General features: G+C 60.8%; 1 protein-coding gene across 5 annotated transcripts in view; it reads right to left on the bottom strand.

Moving 5' to 3' along the window:
• Positions 1 to 21,586, bottom strand: part of Col27a1 (collagen type XXVII alpha 1 chain) — a 125,421-nt gene that overhangs the window by 14,946 nt on the left and 88,889 nt on the right. For 4 of the 5 annotated variants that reach the window (XM_071600861.1, XM_071600862.1, XM_027949442.2 and 1 more), the window contains 21 exons: positions 21,415 to 21,468; positions 20,917 to 20,961; positions 20,775 to 20,819; positions 20,461 to 20,514; positions 19,482 to 19,535; positions 18,646 to 18,699; positions 16,370 to 16,423; positions 15,648 to 15,701; positions 12,111 to 12,218; positions 7,767 to 7,820; positions 7,576 to 7,683; positions 6,563 to 6,616; positions 5,869 to 5,922; positions 3,715 to 3,771; positions 3,533 to 3,586; positions 2,973 to 3,026; positions 2,660 to 2,713; positions 1,976 to 2,029; positions 1,792 to 1,899; positions 1,329 to 1,436; positions 458 to 565 (listed from right to left, as the gene is read on the bottom strand). In XM_071600861.1, the coding sequence (XP_071456962.1) occupies positions 458 to 565; positions 1,329 to 1,436; positions 1,792 to 1,899; positions 1,976 to 2,029; positions 2,660 to 2,713; positions 2,973 to 3,026; positions 3,533 to 3,586; positions 3,715 to 3,771; positions 5,869 to 5,922; positions 6,563 to 6,616; positions 7,576 to 7,683; positions 7,767 to 7,820; positions 12,111 to 12,218; positions 15,648 to 15,701; positions 16,370 to 16,423; positions 18,646 to 18,699; positions 19,482 to 19,535; positions 20,461 to 20,514; positions 20,775 to 20,819; positions 20,917 to 20,961; positions 21,415 to 21,468 (1,389 nt within the window). The remainder of the gene's footprint in view (positions 1 to 457; positions 566 to 1,328; positions 1,437 to 1,791; positions 1,900 to 1,975; positions 2,030 to 2,659; positions 2,714 to 2,972; positions 3,027 to 3,532; positions 3,587 to 3,714; positions 3,772 to 5,868; positions 5,923 to 6,562; positions 6,617 to 7,575; positions 7,684 to 7,766; positions 7,821 to 12,110; positions 12,219 to 15,647; positions 15,702 to 16,369; positions 16,424 to 18,645; positions 18,700 to 19,481; positions 19,536 to 20,460; positions 20,515 to 20,774; positions 20,820 to 20,916; positions 20,962 to 21,414; positions 21,469 to 21,586) is intronic. The other variant, XM_071600864.1, reaches the window with a different exon arrangement.

Genomic DNA, 21,586 nt, shown 5'->3' with positions numbered 1-21,586 from the left:
ACAGATGGTGAGGAAGGTACAGGAAGAGCACTGTCCCTGGAGTGCAGACCCGGGTGCTGGTTGGGATCCCCTCTCCTCATTCTGGAAGGGCTGCAGCACCCCCACCATCCAGCTCAGGGAGGCTGACAGCATCTGGTGCCCAGAGAGATTATATCTCTCTTTGTCAACAAGTAGACAGGTGGCTTCTTGGCCTATGTGTACATTTGTGAACACAAGTGTTTGTGTGTGTGCATGTGTGGGTACATGAACACGAGTGTACGTGTGTCTGTAGTGTATTCTTCAGATGTGTGGGTATGTCTGAGTGTGTATGTGCATGCATGTGAGTGTGTGTACAGGTGCAGGTATACACGCATGAGTGTATTTGTGTGTGTGTGTGTATGTGTGCTTGTGTATACAAGTGGGGGTGTGTGAGTGTATTTGTGTGTGCACATGAGTGTGTGCTTTGTGACTCACTCACCGCCTGGCCTTTGGATCCTGGCTCCCCCTGCATCCCAGGAAGCCCTGATCCGCCCTCAGTCCCTCTCTTGCCAGGGGGACCCAGCTGCCCTGGTAACCCACTTTCACCCTAAAAGAAACACACCAAGATTGCCAGTCAAAGGGGGAAATGATTCAGGGAGGGGGAGGGGGAGGGGGAGGGCCTAGGAGATCAGGGATTCCACAGGGTCCCTCGAGATCTCAGGGCAGTGGGGTGATGCAGGGAGGCTGGGAGGATGGAGACCCTCGGAGGAAGCCTCCTTCCTCCCTCTGTCGTGCCCTCCCTCTCCTGCACTGTCTCTCTTCTCCCCAGCATGCCACAAGCCCCACCTCCAGACCTGGCCACACATCCCTCCACCTACAAAACCTTCTCTTTTTCTCCGTCAAATCCTCACTGGGCTAAAGCCACCTGTCTCTGCCTGCTGTCCTCTCAGGAGGTTCCAACCATTCCCTACTAGACTCTAGTTCAGAGACAGCAAGAGCCGTGTCTGGGTCCTTGGACTTCATTTTCCCCTCAGGGTCTAGTCCTGGGCTCTGCCTGATTGACAGCAGCCTCTCATCCCAGGGAAGTTTTCTAAGGATGCCTGCCGCCTCCCATAGGCTGTTCCACCGGGACCCACAAGAGGGCGCCCGTGGACAACTCAGCTACAGTGGGTCATTTCCAGAGCCCTCTAGGGGGCAGTAGTTACAGCTCTGGGAATAAAGTATCCTATAAGACTGGGACAGGGACCCCAGAGAAAAGTCACAGCATAGATTTCAATTTTCACACAGGCCCTGGGACATGGGTGATGTAAGAATTGGTAGAGCTAGTCAGAAAGGGCAGAGGGAAGGTAAGTGAGTTAGAAGCATCTGACCTTGAATCCTGGGGGCCCCTGTGCTCCAGGCAAGCCGGCCACACCTGGATTTCCTCTCCTCCCAGCAGGGCCCACAAGGCCAGGGTCCCCGTCATCCCCTTGATCTCCCTGTAAAGAAAGCAGGCAACGGAGTCTCTTGGATTTCAGGAAACAGGCCAGAGTCGGGGTGGGCACAGGGCGGACAGGAGGTCACTCCTGCCTGTGTGAGATGGCTGGACCCACAGGGACTACAACAACTAGGATGTGAGGTCAGGCAGGGGTGGGCATCAAGGAGAGACCCCAAGAAGGTCCGTGCTCCCAGGGCCCAAGGGATGAGGCTGAAACCCACACCAAAGCATGCGGGAACTTCTGCGCCACCCCGCCAAGTGTCCCTACTGGCTCCCTGGCCTGTGGCATGTGGCAGCCCCCCTCCACACCTTGTCTCAAATGGAGGCACCATCTGCTCACCCCAAGTCCTGCTCACCTGTGGTCCTGCTCGGCCATCCCTGCCAGGAAGCCCATCTGGTCCCGCGACACCCTCGGGGCCCTGTCTTCCCACCACGCCCCGCGGCCCAGGCAGCCCCGGCAGCCCCTGGGGGTACACAGGAAGGTGGTGAATGTTGGGGTGGGGGAGAGCTTGAGGGGGCACAGCAGCCACAGGGACTCACCTGGATCCCCCTCCGACCTGGGGCCCCGGCCTTGCCCGGCTTTCCCTTTGGACCCTGAGAAAGCAAAAGTGAGGGTCACATGTCAGGCTGCCTGGAGGAGGGGGCGCTCTTGGGAGAGGCGTCCAGGAACGAGGGCCTCTGTGAGCTCCTGATTCCATGAGCAGTCCGGGACAGCAGCCTGGAGGCCCAGGGCCAGCCGCCTTGGGGTCAGCCAGTGCTGCTGTCCCCACGCTGCTTGGCCCCCTTGCTGCCGAGCTCTGGTCATTGTCCTCGTCTGGTGAGAGTCAGACCCAGGGCTGGCTGGCCCACTCATGAGGAGTGTGGCTATCCCTAGCAGGTGTGGGTGGAAGGGACCTGGCTGGAGGCCATTTACCTGGCCCAGCCTTGGGGAGGGAGGCCCAGGGACCCTGGTCCAGGCTGGGAAGGTCCCCTGTGAGCATCCTGTCCCTCTCCTCTTTCTCCAGACCCCTGCTTCCCTCCCGAGGTTTCCTGTCTCCAGTGGCTAAGGCGGTCAAGAGGCCACCCTGGCTCCTGCGGCCCTGAGTTCAGGCCCCTCTGCTGACCTGAGACAGGGGCTCCTCCCCAGGCACCGCACTTGGGCTGCGGGCTCACGGGGAGTCTGGTCCTGGGTCAGCCCTTCCCCTGGCCCGGGCCTCGGTCTCCCCAGGAATTCAGCCTTCTCACCTCTTCGCCTTTTGATCCTCTGGGTCCCGGCCGCCCCCGGGGTCCCGGATGCCCCTGCAAACCAAGGGGAGATGACGCAAGGCAGCCCCAGGATTCTCTCCCGGGGAGGGTGGCCAGTCTCCGCCTGGAGAGGGAGGGTGGGGAGGGGTTTGGGGGTGCAGGCTCTGGGGGTGTCCCCAGGGTCAGGGCAGGAGAAACCAGAACGGGCTGCTTCCCCACGTCCTCGGAGGGAGGGTCCCTTGAGTCTTTACTTCCCACTTACTGTCCCACCCTCCTCAGGGCAGGAGGGGGTGGGGCAGCAAGCACCACTCACGGGTTGGCCCTGCTGGCCAGGCTTTCCTCGGAGCCCGGGAACACCCTCCTGTCCCTGGAAGCCAAGGAGAGGCAGCTGAGGGGACCTGTCTGGGAGGGGCTAGGAGCCAGGGTAGGAGCCGCAAGCCCTGGCCTTCCTAGCCGCGCATCACCGTCCCTCCCCGAGCCCAGCTCCCCTGTCTGCAGAACGGGCGCGACAGGGACCCTCCACTCACATGTGGAGGAGGGACAGGGCGGGAGAGCCTGGTGGCTCAATGGTTCGCCACTGCTCCTGCTGGGGGAGCTGCTCCCAGCCACACGCAGGGAACCGAGGCCCTCGGAGGGAAGGGACCACTCAGGACCACAGCTGAGGAGGCTGCCAACAGGCACCAGGCCCAGCCAGTCTCCCTCGGACCTCAGCCTCTCTGACCCCAGGAAAGGCCAGGCCCCCCTCTGCAGTGGGACTAGTCCTGGCCTCTTAAAGGGGTCTCACTTCTAGCTGGGCACTGCCGGTGGAGGGGGGCCTATGTCCCGGGGCAGGTGGCCTCACGGTCCTGCAACATGTAGGACTCTGGTACTCACAGGGTATCCTGGGTCCCCGGGTTCACCACGGTCTCCTCGGTCACCCACAGGGCCCTGAATGACAAGGACAATAGCAAAATAAAGGCCACAGCCTCACCTCTGCTCAGCCTGCCCCCACAGAGCAAGAGGCCCCACCGGGAAGCCCACAGAGCCATGCAGCCCAGGGGAGGGGCAAGGCTTACCCGATCTCCAGGCGGCCCAGGGGGCCCCTCCGCCTTGCCGTCCTCCCCCTGCTCCCCCTGTGGACACAGAACCAGCTTTAGGAGGAGTCACCCGGGACTGCGGGCAGCAGATGCACAGAAAGGCAAGCAAGCCTCAGGCAGAGCTCGGGTGGTTTGGACCCGGGACTGGGGAGCACAAACAGCACCGGGGCCCAGTGGACCCCCTGCGGAGGTGGGCAGCACGAGGCCAGGGGTCAGCCCCCATCCCGGACGGGGCCAGCTGCGGGTCTTCAGCATGTCCCTGCCCGTCTTAGCTTTCTTCAGCTGGGGGAGGGCTGAGCTGGGTGAAGGATGATGGTTAACGGCCACAGGGAGCCCACGAGACGGTGTATGGATGCTGGCCCGCGTGGACACTGCCCTAGGCAGACACAGGCAGGCCCATCACTCTTCCTGTTTTGCAGAGGACAGGGGCACAGGGGGCCGTGGGAGTGCTCGGCTGCTCTGTCCTCAGTGGCTGGGAGGAAGTGGACCCCTGACCAGCGTCCCTCCTTCCATTGCTCGGAGCCCCAAAGAAGGCCCTGGGGCTTCTCCTGGAGACACCTGGCAGCTGGCCGACTGCAGACCTTGTCCCTAACACAGCTTCAGAGTGGACAGTGGGGTGGGGACACCTTCAAGCGTTCTTATGAGGCCTCAAGGGGAGGGGCCAGCCTCTGTGCCTGCTCGTGGGACTCCAGGTGGCCATTAGAATTGCTGTTGTTGATGACAGTAACAGAAGTGACCTGGCCAAGGACAGACGGGGTAGGAGCTGAGTCCAGAGCTGTGATCCTGGGCCATGGCGGACCCCGGAGGCCCTGGGACAGTGTGACTTCTTGCCAGCCACAGGGAAGGTGCGAGTGGAAGACGGGACAGAATCAGGGGCCAGACTCCACCCCCAGAAACTGCTGTGTCACCCTGGGGACCCATTCCAGGTAGGGGGCTCAGCAGGGAACCCTGAGCCCCCTGGTTGTCCACTGGGATTGGAAGGAGCCCGAGAGATGGGAGGGGGAAATGGTCCCTGGCAGGCCACGTCCTGGCCCGTGAGCAGAGGGCCGCGGCTGAGGTGCGTGGCTGGGCTCTGTGGCTCCCCTGGGGAGTGGCCAAGCAGGCAGGACCTGGCCTGAGGCCGAGAACCAGTGGCCCAGGGAGTGGGGATTCCCTCTCCTTCCCACCCATTCTGGCTGGGTGACCTAGTGCTCAGTCCCACTGTGGAGGGCCGCTGGGGACTGGTAAGCTCTGGGCAAGGGATCTGGCACGTCCCATGCTGGGCACTTCATGGGGTTCATGTCACACCTCACTTCACAGAATCTACACGACAGTCCTGTGCTGCTGGGCTGCACTTCACAGACGGGGGAGCTGAGGCCCAGGAAAGGGGGTTCCCAGCCAAGGCCACTGAGGAATCGAGGGCCAGGTCTGCAGATCTGCCCCCGACACACGCAGGCCACCCTTGAGGCTGCAGGCCGGGCATGCATCTCTGGAGAGCTGGCCAGACACCCTGCCTGCCCTGTGCCCAGAAGCCCATGCAGCCCTCTGGTGGCCTCTTCACAGACACGTGTCCACAGGGTCTCTCGTTATATTGGACACGACCCAGGGCCCACGTTCTGATGCCCCATCTCCCCCACCACCACTGGACAGGGCCCAAGACCCATGGCTCCTTCAGTGAGTCCTCTCCTGTCTGAGCCAGAGCCTGAGCCCCAGGCGAGGGATGAACGCGCTTCCCCTTGGCCTTGGGCTCAGGCCTCCACCGGGGTCCTCTGCGCTCAGCACACGCCTCGCTCCCGCTGGGTGGTCTCATCATGTGGGGGTTTCCGTGACCACAGGCACAGATGAGGGGGTGGCACGGCCTCAGTCACCTCGTGACTGATATCTACGCTTGACCTTCACCCTGTCAGGGCAGGGGATGTGCCTCTTGTCCCAGGACTGGGCACAGAGGTGACCATGATACACAGGTGAACATGGAGCTCAGCTCCTGCCCGCTGGGCTTAGCGGACTGACGTGCCTGGCAGGCCAGTGCGAGTGAGCAGGGCCGCCTATGCCACCCTGTCTCCGAGGACCCCAGGGGTGTGTAACTGCTGACCCCAGAGCTGACCCTGGCCCCAGATATAAGGGGTAGCTGCTTCTCCATGATCAAATACCCACCTTTTCGCCTTTTGGTCCCGGAGGCCCGAGGGGTCCCACAGTGCCTTTGTGTCCCTGAAGGCAAACATGATAGAGTTGAGGGGCAGATGGGGACTCAGGAGGGACAAGGGCACTGACCAGGAACTCAGATTTGGACGGAGGCACTGGACTGAGACACTGGGTTCCAGCTCTGCCCCAAGGTGCCGTGTGGCTTGAGCAAGCTCCCTAGGTCTCTGGGCCTGGCCTCCAGACACACCTCTAAGGGGTCTCAGGCCAGCCTGCTGGTTGGGGACTCAGAGGACCCCAGGCTGCGGCCAGAACTGCAGACGCAGGCACCTCCCCCACCCAGTCCCTGCCTTCTCTGACCCCCCCTTGTCCTTCCCCTCTCCCAGACCCCTGCAGGGTCTCCATCACACCTTGTCTCTGGCGAGGGCCACAGGGACCCAGGATGGGACGCTACAGGCCCCTCCCATGCTCCTTCACCCCCAGCCTCGTCTCCCTTTCTGATCAAGCCCCACTGCCACCTGTTCCACCCGTGGTCCCCTGCCACCCCCCACATCTGTGGGCCCAGGAGCTGCCTGGGCAGGGGGGACCCATCTCCTCGGTGGCCCTGGGGCTAGCCTTTAGCTGGGGATGCGGGGGCCAGGCAGAGCCGAGCCTGCAAGACAGGGCTCCAGGGAGGGAGGGGAGGTTTCCAAAGGTGGCGTCTGCTTACATCGTAACCAGCCAGTCCTGGGTCTCCTTGGGCCCCCATCCGACCTGGAGCACCCTAGGAGAGGAGGAGACCCTCGTTGGTGTGGAGCGAGGCTCTCAGACCAGGGACACAGCGGGGACACTCTCCCCAGGGTTCCAGCTGCACTCAGTCCAGGGGTCAGGCATGTCACCTGCCCATGAGGACGGGGTGGGGGCGGGGGAGCAAGGTGGAAAGGAAGCCCGGGCCTCCTCCCCAGCAGCCACCCCACCCTTCCTTCTCCAGGCTCCCGAGGGCCACCATGGCCACCTGCTTCACTTCCAAAACTTTCACAAGCCACTTAAACAGAGCTGTTATTAAGATTTAAATTTTATGGACTTAGAGTTAAATCAGTTTTATTAAAATCAAAGATGATACTCAAAACTCATCCCTCCCTGGCCCTGTGCCCCATCTTCCTGTTGCTCTAGGGAGCTGGGGATGGACGCGACCCGACTCCGCCTTTAATGATGTGGGGGTGGGGGTAGCTGGATGCCAGCCCCAGTGGGAGCACTATCGGCCACCCGGCCTCCCCTGAGGTCCTCCCTCCCACAGCCCGGGTGCCCCTCTGGCCCTTCCTGCAGGACAGCCCAGCTACACTCAGGGACACCCTCAAGTCCTCCAGGGGCCTGCCCTGGCTTCACCCCACCCCAGAAGCCCATTCCCAGTGAGAGAGCTTGCTTGGTAAGAATACCCAAGGGACTGTCCCCTCCCCCTGACCACAGCAGGGCTTTAGTACTGGGGTGCACAGGAAGCCCCAGGAGACCCGCAGACCCCTTCAAACTGCAAGAAACCCTTCGCCTGTGTGTTCAGAGGGCAGAAGCTCTCTGCAGGTCCCCAAGGGGATCGTGATCCCAACGAGGGGACAGGGACGGGGAACACCAGGTGCTCAGCTAACAGCTGGGGTGGGCGATGCCCTCAGAAAGAAGCCAGTCCCTCCCTTCGTGCCCTCGGTCCCTCCCTCCCATGCCTGGCCCCCCTCCCCCAGCCAGAGTCCTCACCGTGGGGCCCAGGCTGCCCCGGGAGCCTTTAGGGCCTGGGGTGCCAGGGGGTCCTGGGTCTCCGGGGACACCCATCTCACCCAGCTGTCCTTGGTAACCCTTGGCGCCCTGCAGTGGGAGGAGAGACAGGCTGTCATGGGCCCCGTTGGGAGGGGAGGGATGTGGCTCACCATGGCAGTCGGGGGACCCACCTTGGCCCCTGGCCGGCCCTTGTCACCTTGCTTCCCTGGTCTTCCTTCAGGACCCTGAAAGGAGAGGGGGCAGGGAGTGAGAGGTGATGAGATCCGAGCGCTGTCCCCGTGACCTTGAGCACCTCCTAACTTCCTGGGTGTCCCATCGGCAGAGTGGGGACAGTGTGGAGTGTGCCCCACAGAGCTTAAGGAGCAGGGACACAACAGGGTCTGGCAGTGAGGTCTCCCACGAGTGGTTGGTGTGGCTTCTGCCACCGCCGGTATCTATGGCGGGTCCCCCGTAAGCCGGATCACGGTCGTGATCTTCCCACCCTGAGAAGTCTTCCCGCCCTGAGAAGCCCTGTGCTGAGCTCTCCGTGCACCAAGCACGTTCCACCCTCTAGTGACCCGACACGGCCCCAGTGAGGCCCTTCCACAGATGGGGCAGCCTGGCTGCCCACAGGTCCCCTGCCAGGTTCTGACCAGTGGCAGGGCTGCCTGGTTCCTCGTCCACCTGGTTTCCACTCCCACCTCAGGTCCCTGTTGGGACACAGGGGGCAGGAGAGGTGACTAGGGCCTCCCATCTCTGAGCTGTCATGCATCACTTCTATGCCATCCCTGAGGCCATGTCCCGCCGCGGGGTCCCCTTTGCTTGCTATGCTGAGGGGCCTCCTCGGGTGGGCACCGTGTTGGGAAGTCGGCCGCCCTGTCCTCTCCCCCACACGGCATCTCAGCACGCTCCGGCCCACCCTGGGGGAGGACCATCACCTCACAAGACACAATGTAGTGACACTGTACGGGAGAGGATGACTGTTCCCAGGAAGACCACTGGTCAGACCACACCGTGGCTCCAAAGGACCGAGGCACAGACTCCTGCATCCCCGGGCTCCAGGGCTCCGCTCTAATCAGGAAGCCCGCGCTGCCCAGCAGGGCCTCCAGCCAGCATGGAGGCCGAGCCCACAAAACCCAGCTGCTGTGGCCGAGGCCTGGGCCCCGAGTCCACTCAACTTTCAAATCAAATTGAAAACGTTAGGTCTAAATCAGCCTCGGCAGAACCTGACGCCTACTTGAGACCACTGGGGTCTGCGGGTCCCCATTTCCCATGGACGTTGAGTGAGCTCGAAAGCCAGGTCAAGCATCGCCAGTGAAAATGGCCGCACGGAAAATCCCCAGTAATCTAGTATTTCTAGAGCATTTCCACCTGAATCGGGGTGGGCTGGGAGCGGAAGCCGCACGCTGGGTTTCAAAGACTTAGCGCCAAAAACAAAGAAAGAATGCAATAGCTCGCTAGTGATTTTTAACTATCGATTCCCTTTAACTATTGATTCCTTGTGGAAATAATATTTTGGATTTTTTTTTTCTAAACAAATGTTATTAAAATTAATTTCACCTGTTTGTTTTTACCTTTTTAAAATGTGGCGACTAGAAAATTTTAAGTTATGTGGCTCGTATTCTGGTTCTTTCCCTTCCCTCCCTCCCACCTACCCTCCTTCCCTCCCTCCCACCTACCCTCCTTCCCTCCCTCCCTCCTTCCCTCCTTCCCTCCTTCCCTCCTTCCCTCCCTCCCTCCTTCCCTCCCTCCTTCCCTCCCTCCCTCCTTCCCTCCCTCCCTCCTACCCTCCTTCCCTCCCTCCTTCCCTCCCTCCTTCCCTCCCTCCCTCCTTCCCTCCCTCCCTCCTTCCCTCCCTCCTTCCTTCCTTCCCTCCCTCCCTCCCTCCTTTCTTTCTTCTTTTTGTCCTGGGGATTCAACCCAGAAGCACTTGAACCACTGAGCACATCCCCAGCCCTTTTTATTTTTTAGAGACAGGGTCTCATTAAGCTGCTTAGGGACTTGCTAAGTGCTGAGGCTGGCCTCAAACTTGTGATCCTCCTGCCTCAGCCTCTTGAGTCCTCAGCTGGGATTAAGGGCATGCGCCAACATGCCTGGCTCTGTACTGTTTTGACTGGACAGCACTGGACAGAGCCATCTCCAGGTCTCTTGCTTCTCCAGTAGTAAAATTCTAACAATCCTCATGCTCTAGCCACCAGTCAGGCTAAAGAAACTGAGACCTGGTAAGAAGAGGTACTGTCTGCAGACCGCCAGCACAGGTTAGAAGTGACGTGCAGTGTCACTTCCTGGGGCACGCCTGGCCCAGGCTGGCCCTGTTGGGCCCTGGTGAAATTGTGGTGCGGTGGCTGGGGGAATCTGCCAGTGGACTCAGGTGACCACAGTGGCTGACTGGTTTCTTGTCAGAGGAAAGCATTGGGTCTAGGGTCAGGGGACGGGAGACCAGGCCGTCTCCAGCTGAGAACACCCCAGAGATGGGGAACCCCAAGAATGGCTGCAGCACCCAGTGGGCTAAGGCTGTGGGACTGGAATAGTGACTGTGGCTGGGCCCCACCCATGGGCAGTCAATCCTCAAGTACTAACGGGACAAGTTCAGGGCAATGCGCCGTGAGGCGATTCTGTCACTGTGCGCACATCACACAGTGTGCCCACACAGCTAAGCTGGCTGTGACGTCACCAGGCGACAGAGTCCCCGGGGACCAGGGCACGTGTGCAGATCCTCATCACCAAACATGAGAACGTGGAGCAGGACTGGGGCACACTCCGGAACGGCCCTGACGGCTGGAGAAAATTCTATTTTTAAATACTTGACTCTCTGCAGGCCACAGGCTGGAGGTGTCCGTCCTGTGCCCTGAGGCCAAAGAAGCTCAAAAACAACAAACAAACAAACAAACAACTGGGCCTCCTTGGCCTCAGGCCTCCACGGCCTCGGGGCCCTCTGCACATGCAGGCTGCCCCCTGGTGAATGAACTGGGAGTGACAGCCAGACACTGACGCTGGCATTGCTACCACCACTGTCACCACAACCACAGCACTATCACAGCCACTGCCACCACCACATCACCATCACCGTCATCACCACCATCACATCACCAGCATCACCACCTTCATCACCCAACATCACTAACATCACCACCATAATCATCCCATCACCATCCACCATCACCACCATGACCATCACAACCATCACCATTATCATCACCACAATCATCACCACCATCACCAGCATAACCATCACCACCATCTACCATCACCATAACCACCATCACCATCACCATCAGCACCATCACCAGCATCACCATCACCATCTACCATCACCATCACCACCATCATCATCACCAGCATAACCATCACCATCACCATCTACCATCACCACAATCATCACCATCACCAGCATAACCATCACCATCATCATTATCACCATCTACCACCACCACTACTACCATCATCACCACCATAACCACCATCACCATCACCATCATCACCACCACCACCACCACGACCAGCACTACCACTGCTGCTGTCACCCCCAGTCCCATCCACAAATCCTTCACCTCCACCACCAGCTTCTATTCCTCTCCTCCTCGGAACCCTCAGTCTTCGGTTCTGGGCGCTGCCTGTGGAGTCTCACTGACTCTTTCTGGATGAGAAGACCAAGGCTCAGAGGAGCACAGTGATTTTCCTACAGGCACAACGAGGGGAGCTGCTGAAGCCAGGATGCAGGTGCAACCTCTAGACTCTGTCCTCAGGGTATTTCTGCCACAGTGCCTGCCATTGTACAGTGTGATACTTAAAACTCAGTAAAAGGGGTGCCTGGAATGTGGGATGTCAAAGGGATCTTAGCACACGTTTTCCCCTCCAAATCTTTCATCGTGACAAGGTGAGACCAGAGAGGGCAAGGAGTGAGTGAGAAAGTCACACAGCAAGTTACTGAGGGAGAATGGGGGCCAGCGGCCCTTCTGCCGAGTCCCCCTGGCCCATTTCCCCACAGCTGAGCCCAGCCTGGGGAAGCCTCTGGCATGGAGAGTCCAACCAAGTGCTCCTGTTCCTCTCCAGTTCAGTGGTGAGCTCATTCTGCTGCAGCTGTTAAGGGGGATTAGCACTTTGGTTCTATTTTTAGGAAACAAACATTTTCCCACAACCAGTTTGTTGCCGGCTAATTTGGATCTGTGCCAGGTTAGTCACTTCGACACTCTGGGAGGGAAAGGGAATGTCAAGAATAGGCCTGAATGAAAGTGGGCTGAGGGGTGGGGAATAGCCCAGACCCTCCACTGGGAGAAGAAGGGGACTCACAGCCCGGGGGACGGCTACGACACGGGGTCCCACCGCCCAGCAGGCTGGTGCTGTAGCAGCGAGTTGGCAAGCTGGCCCTCCGGCCCCCCAGCTCAGCTGTGGACACCCCCGGGCCCACTACCAAGAAGGTCCCAGTCGTCAGCCCGGTGCCCCCGCCCAAGCCTCGCCCTCGAAGGCCCTGGCACTGCAGGCAGGTTGTGCCTGTGACCAGGAGCCCAGCGCTGGCCCGCCGCCCGCACACTCACCCGGACGCCGGTGACACCAGGAGGGCCGGGGGCCCCGTCCTCGCCCTTGAGCCCTTCCTGGCCTTTCTCGCCATGCTCTCCATCAGGCCCTGGGTCACCTCGGTCCCCCTGGGTCGGGAAGGCATGAGGGGGGGAGAGAGCGCATCAGTCACAGGCCACCTGAGCCCAAGCCTCGGGGATCTGCGTGGAGGCCCGAGTCGCCTGAGTCGGGCTGGCAGGCGTGGCCAGCATGGGCAGTGTCCCGCAGGGCGGCTGCCACATGTCCTTGCCTGAGCTGGGGCCAGACAGGGCAGTGGCTCAGAGAAAAGCCAGGCCTCTGTGCACAGCCACCGGGAGGTCCCAGGAGGGGCAAGGTAGCAGACACGGTGACTTGGCCCCGAGGCCGACTCCCTGGAGAACGGGGACGTGATGAGGTCTTTAGTGGGGGACAGGATTGAACTCAGGATTGAACTCGACCCTGAGCCACGTCCCCAGCCTGTTTTGTATTTTATTACAGCCAGGGTCTCCCTGAGCTGCTTAGAGCCTCGCTATTGCTGAGGCTGGCTTTGAACTTGGGATCCTCCTGCCTCAGCCTCCAGGGCCGGGCTGGATGAGTCTTTATCAAGGAGGAAGCGCCATCTGAGGGGCCACTTGTCACTACTCCAAGGTGCACTCCTCAGCTTCGCTCACCCCGAGGCAGCATGGTCACAACACACGCCACATGCCACATGCCATGGCTCTGCCGGGAGCCAGGCCGCATGCAGCCAGGCCTCGGCTCCAGGCAGCTGAGCGAGTTAGGGGTAAGCTGGGCCGCGTCCCCAGAGATGATGCTGAGATGGCCTTCTGGGGCCGTGGCCTGCTCAGCGTGGGCACATGGCACCCTGTCGGGTGGGTGGCAGCCAGTGTCACCTGGCGCTCCCGTGTCTGGCCTCGATTCTGGATCCTTTAAACTAACTTCCTCCTGGCCGCAGCCTCTCGGGGCACGTGTCCTTAGGTCCGGCTTTACAGAGAGGACACTAAGCCGAGCAAGACCCATCGCTTGGCCTCAAATAGCGGAGCTGGACTGGCCAGCTCCCGCCAAGCCCCTCTCCCTGAAGGCAGCTCTGTAGTTACTGGGGATGTCACCAAGGTCCTCTTGGGACTGCAAGGTCCGGGGCACCTGAGGCTCTGTCCCTGGGAAGGACTGTGGGCTCTGAGAGCCCAAGTCACAGGCTGCGTCTGCTCCCCGCATGCTCTGGCTTTGCAAAGGGCTTTGATGGCCAGGTGGCCCTGAGCTTGCCGCTCCGCAGGGTCCTGGGGAAAGCAGGCTCCTCCAGGACGCGGTGGGGGCCCTGGGCAGAGCAGGCACGAGGGGTGAGGCTGGGCAGGGGCTGCAGGTGGAGGGCAGGGTTCGTCAGAAGGCTGTCACCCCGGGGTCTACGGCAGGGGCTGCTCAGGGGCCCCTGGAGGGTGAGGGCCTGAGGTCACATGAGTGGGGAGGGAGCGTCTGGGAGCAGTCCAGGAGGAGCAGCATGCGGCTTGGCCAGTTTTGTGTCCTGACGTCACAGCGGATGAGGGACCCTGGCAAGGCAGTGTGGATGTGGAGGGAGCCCAGCGTGGGCTGCAGGTCAGGCCAGGGCCCCGGGTAGGCCCACTGAGGTTCTCAGATTCCAGGCACAGCCTGGTGCAGAGAGGGGCTGCCCCCCTGGCCCCCCGCATACCCCTTGCTCTGAGGCCGCTCCTGGCTCGTCACCCTGGCCGCCCTGTACAGGACCCGGTCCCAGGGCGACAGCACCCTGCAGGCCTCCCACACAGCTGGGGTGCTCCTGTGGCCCCGCAGAGCAGGCTCCGGGGATTCCGGGGACACCTGTGACCTCAGCGTTCCAGGCCGCCTGATTCCACTCTCCCCATTCATAGATGGGAAGACTGAGGCCCAGAGGGAGGTGGGGACTCCTCATGCCACGCAGTGGCCAGTGGCGGAGTGGTGAGCACACAGAGCTCCGGCTCCTTCTCAGCCCAAGGACCTCTGCCCAGGGACCGCCTCCCTCAGCCCTGGGCTGCGCTCTTTACTGCACCCAATAGCTGGGTGACCCTGGGCAGTTTCCTTGTAATAAAACAAGGATCAAGGGGTCACTGAGGGGCCTGAAGGACAGAAAGCCTGCAGAGAGCTTAGCACAGCGCCTGGGAATGAGGGTGGAGAGAGGGGAGCTATCACTGGGCACCGTCACTGTCAACAGAGACTGGTCCAGACGCACTCTATAAACTGTCAAGTGCTGTCCACACCTAGAGGCAGTTTTCACCATGAAGGTGACGCCTGGGCAGACACCATAGAAGGCAGAGTCTCTCCTGGGATTCATGCAAGGACCAGGGAAGGTGCTGTGCATCTGAGCAACTACTCTGGTCCAAGGACACGGGTAGAATTAGTTTTGAAGGGAGTGAAAGAAGACGGAAATGGGGCCCAGGGACCTGAGTGGTGGAGGAGGAAAGGGACCCAGCTGTACCCCAGGGCTGGGGGCTGGGGTGGGGGAGCTGTCACCCTTTAAGCCAGCCGGGGCCTGTCACCAAGGCGCCCTGGGAGAGGGGAAGTCCTGGGCTCTGGGGGAGGGGCACGGGCAGAGGCCTGGGCCTGGGGAAATGCAGGCCAGAGGAGAGGGTGCTGGTCTGAGGCCACGGAGGGTGGCACAGGGGATCTGGCTGTGGCGCTCACCTGGGACCTGGGAGGGGCTGGTGGGGGTGATGTGCCCAGTGCCGGTCAGCCCTGGAGAAAGCCCACCTGAGGGGCAGAAGTGGAGGCGGGCCAGGCCTGGGCCGGGGTGGGGCTGGTGAGTCAGGGCTGCTGCCTGCAGAGAGCCCCTGCGTCCCTCTAAGGGCCCTGCCTTTGTGGCTGACGGGGACCGGCCGGGCTGAGCTGGGCCAATAAGCTTTGGCTCTGTGAGCCTCGAGTTTGAATCCTGGATCCTCCATTCGCAGCCTTAGACTCTGAACAGACACCTCTCTGCCCCCCTGTGAGCCTCAATCTCCCCACCTTTAGAACTGGGGCACCCTGCAGCAGAAAGAGCTACAGTTTAAAGCCAGATAGACCCAGATTTGGGCCCTGGGTTTGCCAGTTACTAGCTGTGTGTCCGCAGGCAGGCTGCTAAACCTCTCTGAGCCTCAGTTTCCTCTCTAAAGATATAACTTACCTTGCAGCAATGATGGAGGTGATTCATACAGAGGGCTCAGCCGGTACCTGTGTCACTAGTCCTCCCTAAACAGTGGCGTGCACATCAACGCTGGTGGTTATTGTTTTTCTAATATTTTAGGATGCTTGGAAGGCAACAGAAACCAAAGCCTGGGCTCTGGGCCCGGCCTGGAGGGCGCTCAGCAACCTCCCTCAGCCAAGAGAAGCAGATGTTTCAGGAGAAGGGAGCACGGATGAGTGGGAGGTGGTGACAGCCCCCAGCTCCACCGAGCAGGCACCTGGGTGGGCAGGGCCAGGCTCCCAGGGGGCCACACTGACCGCAGAGGCTGTGGGGATGGGTGCTCTGGGAGGGCAGAACTGACCCCCTCCTCCCAGCTCCTGACCCAGAGGGCACGTACCTTCAGCCCGTCGGGCCCAGCAGGGCCACCGTCACCCTCGAGGCCTGGCTCTCCCTGGAAAGGGGATGAGAGAGACCAAGACACATTATTATATTGGGAGGGGTCCAGAGAGCCCCACCTCGGGCCACGGGGAGCACGAGGTGTTGGACAGGAGGAAAGACGGACACACGGTCAGGCCTGGAGCCCATGAACAGAGGCCCTCGGACGCCCTCTCCCCCGTGGGCTGCCCCATCAGGAAGGGGCCTGCTGTGTCCTCAAGCTGCCCAGGGGTCATGTTCAGGAGGACTTAATAAACCAGCAGGGAACATAAAGAAATGGCCCCAGGGCCCTCGAGGGCTTCGCAGGTCTCTCTTGGAGAGGGAGGGACAACTGTGGACAGTTCTGAAGGACAGACATGTTCTCAATAAAATCCCTGGAATTTCGATGCCTTTGGACGCCCTGGGTTCACCCAGAGGAGGCCACTGACTGCAGGCCTTCTCAGAGGTGCTAATGGGTAAGTGCGAACACCAAGCGTGCACGTCCCCAACGTCCCCAGCCACAGAACGCTTTCCTCCACACTGGGGAAACGCTGGTGATGGGGGTGCACGAGGCCGGGAAGAGGCCTGGTCTGTTTCTAAGCTGAGGAAACCAAGGGTCAAGGAGGCTGAATGGAGCCCTTCTCTCCCTTCCTCGCCTGCGCCCACGCCCTGGGCTTTCCAGGGAGAAGCACTGCTGCTACTTACCCGCTGCCCAACGAGGCCCTGCTCCCCAGGGGTGCCCAGGGGTCCAAGGTCGCCCTAGGAGAAGCCAAACACAAGTCCATGAAGGCAGGTAGGCCCAGTCCCAGTCCTCGCAATACCCTCCTGTTTCCACCAGGGGGCAGGAGGGAGCTGGGGAAGTCCCTCTTCCCAAAGACCAAAGAGAATCATAAAGCATCAACCAGAGCCCCTACTCTAGGTCAGCCCTGGACATGGGCTTCCCCAGCACCAGGGAAGAAAGACCATCACCATCACCATGATTATCATCTCCACTATAATCACTACCATCACCATCTCCACCATCACCATCACCACCATCACCATGATTATCATCTCCTCCATAATCACCACCAAAACCAACACCATCACCATCATATCATCAAAATCACCATCATCATTGCCACCACCACCATTCCATCATCACCACCATCACCGTCACCATGATTATCATCTCCACTATAATCACTACCATCACCATCTCCACCATCACCACCATCACCATCACCATCACCATCACCATGATTATCATCTCCACCATAATCATTACCATCACCATCACCACCATCACCATCACCATCACCATGATTATCATCTCCACTATAATCACTACCATCACCATCACCACCATCACCATCACCACCATCATCATCACCACCACCATCACCATGATTTATCATCTCCACCATAATCACTACCATCACCATCACCATGATTATCATCTCCACCATAATCACCACCAAAACCAACACCATCACCATCATATCATCAAAATCACCATCATCATTGCCACCACCACCATCCCATCATCACCACCAGCACCATCATCATGATTATTGTATCCACCCCCATCAACCCCTCCCAATTTCATCACCACCATCACCACCACCACCATCATTATCATTGCCAATATTACCATTACCACCATCACCATTACCATGATTATCATATATCCCTCCTAATTATCACCACCATTATCATCACTATCACCATCAGCAGCTTCTCCTTGTCATCACCATCATTATTATAACCATCACTGTCATCACCACCACCACCATCATCAACACCACCATGATCACCACCTTCCAATCATCACCTCCACTATCACCACCATTACCATAATGCCTGTGATCATCATTACTGTCATTACTATCACCACCATCACTACCTTCACATCATAATCAGCATCACCACCATCACCATCACCATCACCACCACCACCACCACCACCACCACCATCACCATGAGTATCATCTCCACCATCATCAACACCTTCCAATCTCATCTCCACCACCATCACCACCACCTTCACAATCACCATTATCTTCATGGGCGATGGCGCACTATCCTAAGTACTTTTTGCTCTGAACACCTCTGGCTTTCGCCACTACCCTGAAGGAGAGAAACTCTGGTCAGTAACCAGACCACAGTCTAGCGCGGGGCCCGTGTCTGGTGACACACTCAGGGTACAGATTGGAGTGGCCTGGCCTGGAGGCTCGGTACAGGATGGCCACTCTAACAGACAGCTTCTTGCCCTTCCTGGAGACTGGAAAAGAAACTCAGACCAGAGGGAGGCTCAAGTAAGAGTCACCTGCACCCTGAAGATCCCCAAGGGGTCCTTCTCATGCAGGGACTTCCAAGCCCCACTCCTGCTGGGGTCTGGGGCACGAGGAGGAGGCAGAGCCCAGCACTCACCAGCCCTCCCCACCTATTCCTACACGGGGGGCGGGGGTCACCATTGTTCTTTGAGCAAAGGTTCTGGAGCTAAGCCAAGCCCGACAGCCACAGGCCGGTCCAGCGCCCTCTGAATGACAGGGAGACTCAGGCACGGGGCGGGATTGGGGGGATCGGCGCCAGCCCCGCGGCCCCGGCCGGCTCCCCGGGTCGTAGGCCCTCTTCCAACAGCAGAAGTGGGAGGCCCTCCCAGGCCCAGGTATAGTGGGCATCTGCTTCTTGGCAGGTAACGGGGGACAGCAGTGCTGAGACGCAGGTGGCATTGCAGGCCCGGAGATGCGGCCCCCCGACTTGCAGCCTAGCAGGTGCTAGAGAAAACGCTGCCCGGCAGGGGCAGGGCGGGGCTCTGGGCAGACGGGCACCCACCGTGGCCACCCCAGGCCCTGCTCCCCAGCAGGAGCACAGAGAGCCCATTATCCCAGGCACAAGAAACGCCTGTTTCCTTCTGTGGGTGGGGGTGGGGGACATGGACAGTGGCAGCTGGGTGCTGGTGTCGACAGCCATTTTTCTCGTCTTGCATCCCGCCTCACCTTCATCCCTGCTTCCCCAGGAAGGCCGGGTTCTCCCACTGCACCTGGCGGCCCCTGCAAGAAAATGCCATCAGTCTCTCCTAGAGCAAGGGCCGGCCCCTGGTTGTAAGCAAGGGGGTAACTGAGGCCCAGAGAGGGCCAGGGATATACTCAGGTCACACAGCATGAGAGACACAGAGACAGAAGCAGGCAGCAGCTTCTGGGAGCCTGAGCTGGGGCTAGGGAGGGTGGCTGGGCCCAGACTGGCCACACCTTAGGACTACCTGTGGCTGCTGGACCCTCTCCCTGCCCACGAGTGCGGTTTGCCACCTAGGAGCCTGGGCAAGCCCAGGGGGGGAACTCATGGTTCACCTAAGGCCTGGGACAAGGCCAGTGTGAGCTCAGGGCTGAGCGGTCAAGTTCTTCTCCGCAGTGGGGCCAGGACAGGACAAAGGGCGCTGCGTCACCCCGTCACCCCGGGCATGGCCTCGGCCTCGCATTCACCCCAGGGCTTGGCTTTCTCCTCTGGATAAGGCCGGGAGCTCTGAGGCCCCTCTGCTCCTTGCTGCCTGAGGCTGTCTGGTCCCACCTCTGTGCGGCTGAATTCCCAGCAGGGGGGAGGCGGGTACTCTCAGTGAGGCAAAGAGGCCCTGCCAACCCCGAGGGCCTGGGCCTGGGAGCCCAGCTCTGGTCTCTGCCTCTGGCTCGGGCCTCCCCTCTCTGCAGGGCCTAAGCTCCAGTCTCAGCACACAAGGCTCCGCCATCTCCCTGGGCCAGGACAGGGACGGCAGGAGGGTGCCCCTAGGAGGAGGCGGGAGGGGCAGCAGGAAGGACCAGCAAGGGTGCCCAGCACTCACCTTGGGTCCCATCTCTCCCAGAGGGCCCACTGGTCCCTGGGGTCCCTGAGGGCCCTGGAAGACAGACACACAGACACACAGTTGGGAGAAGCCAGCTTCCTACCACACGGGCTGGAGCGGTGGGGGAGGGGAGGACCAGCAGGTCCTGGGACGGAGCAGCCCAGCCCGCAGCCCAGCCCGCTCCAGCCGCACTGCAGGACCCTAGAAGTCCAGGTCCTCAGTCCCAATCTCCTGTGGTCCCCCAACCACCTGCACCCTCCTACTCACCCTCCAAGCCCAGCAGGGCTGCCCTGGGGCCCGGGCTCTGGGCCTGGCTCATCCTGATCCTCTGCCCCACAGACCCCCACCTCTGGTCCTGGACAACCCAGCGCTCAAAGGGCCTCTCTCTCATCCAGGCCCTGGGGCAGAGCGTCCTGCCCACCCTAGTGCCCTCTGGGGAGGGCCCAGGCACTCGCTCAGCTCTGGAGCCGCCCTGACCCCCATCTCAGCAGCAGCACTGGCCCCGGCAGCCTCCACAAGGAATGGGGACACCTGGGCAATCCCCCAAGCCCAGGCCCTGGCATCTCCTGACAGCAGGTCACGCTCTTCAACGGCTCCCTCACCCTTAGGACAAAGGGCCGATGCTGGCCATGGCCAGCCACCTCCTGACAGCCCCTAGTGTGCTGACCGGTGTCCCCGTCTGTCCCCTCCCTGCCTTTCTCTGCGCTGCACGTCCTCCACACATCTCCCGTCTCCTCCCCACCACAGATGGGCGGGGCAGGGGCAGCTGTCCCCTCCTTGATGGCAGAACAGGCTGCAAGGAAGTGCACGGAGGCCCAAGCATGGAGTTCGGGCAGGGCTCTCGCCCTCACCTGGGCCTGGCCCAGGGACAGTGGGGCCCAGCATGGTCCCTTTCCAGCCCTGCTCCTTGTCTGGCCCACACCCCTGGTGGCTGGTCTGAGACCAGCACAAAGGTGTCAAGAGGGTAAGGGACACTGACCGGTTCTCCTGGGAGGCCCTTGGTGCCAGGGGGGCCTGAGGGACCCGGGATGCCCTGCAGAGAGAGACACAGTGACCACAGTCCCTCCCCGCCATGGCTGCGCCTGCTCCTGGACCTCAGGTGAGTCACGCAGGTGTCCTGGGTCTTCCCCACCCCACAGGCATGATCCCATGTGACAGGCAGGGAGGCAGAGACCCAGGGGAGGACACATGCTGAAGGGGCTGGAGGCCATGGGGTCTCCGTAGCAGGCCAGGAACCCGTGGCTACTGCGCCCCACCCAGTGCCAAAGCCCCACAATGAGAACTGTCACTTACGAGGAAGCCTCGCGGGCCCGAGTGGCCTCGCTCACCAGCCGCGCCCTGGAAGCACATTTGGGGGTCATTAGAGGCACACATCACAGAGCGGGGAGTGGGGTGGGGGCTGGCGGCCGGCCAGCGTGACCTTGGCCTGACGTACCTGCTGTCCAGGTTGGCCGGGTCTGCCCCGAGGTCCCACAGGGCCCTGCAGGAAGAGGAGCGCATACAGTGAGGGGGGTTCATGGGAGGACCCTTCCCCAGGAGGCACCCGCCTCACAGAGAGACCACAGTGTCCTCCCCTGTCCCCACTGTGTAGGCGGAAAAGCTAAGGCCCTGCAAAGGATAGGCTTTCCACAGCCATCAGGACCCTGTCCCACTGACAGGGACGTCAGATGGCCTCAGCTCAAGGAGCCTGGTGAGGCTGGGGCCCTGGGGTTCAGAGGCACTGGGATCCCCTCCGGCTGGCCCTCCCCTGCTTTCTCTTCTCTGGGCCTGCGGGGACAGGAGGACGACTGGCCTTGGGGATGGCCTAAGCCTCCCCCAGGACTCTCTGCTGCCCCTAGGGGTGGTGCTGGGGAAGGACAGGCCTCTGGCTTTGGTGCTGGAACCCCTGCCCTGTGTGTGTGGGGGGGGGGTAAAGGCAGGACACGGCTGGTACCTTCAGGCCCCTGGACCCCTGCTCCCCAGCGGGTCCATCCGGTCCTCTGGGACCCTGAAAAAGAAAGAAGGTTCTAGCACAGTGGACGGCAGGGGTCTCCTCAGGCTGGGAGCCAGGATGGCGGGGCTTCCTGGAGCCCAGGCCTTTCCTGCACAAGCCTGGGCTCTGCCTT

The sequence above is a fragment of the Marmota flaviventris genome, chromosome 13, assembly GCF_047511675.1.
Source record: "Marmota flaviventris isolate mMarFla1 chromosome 13, mMarFla1.hap1, whole genome shotgun sequence".
In the NCBI taxonomy this organism is placed as follows: domain Eukaryota; kingdom Metazoa; phylum Chordata; class Mammalia; order Rodentia; family Sciuridae; genus Marmota; species Marmota flaviventris.
The sequence above is the reverse complement of the archived record's forward strand: the minus strand, read 5'-3'. Positions and strand labels throughout refer to the sequence as shown.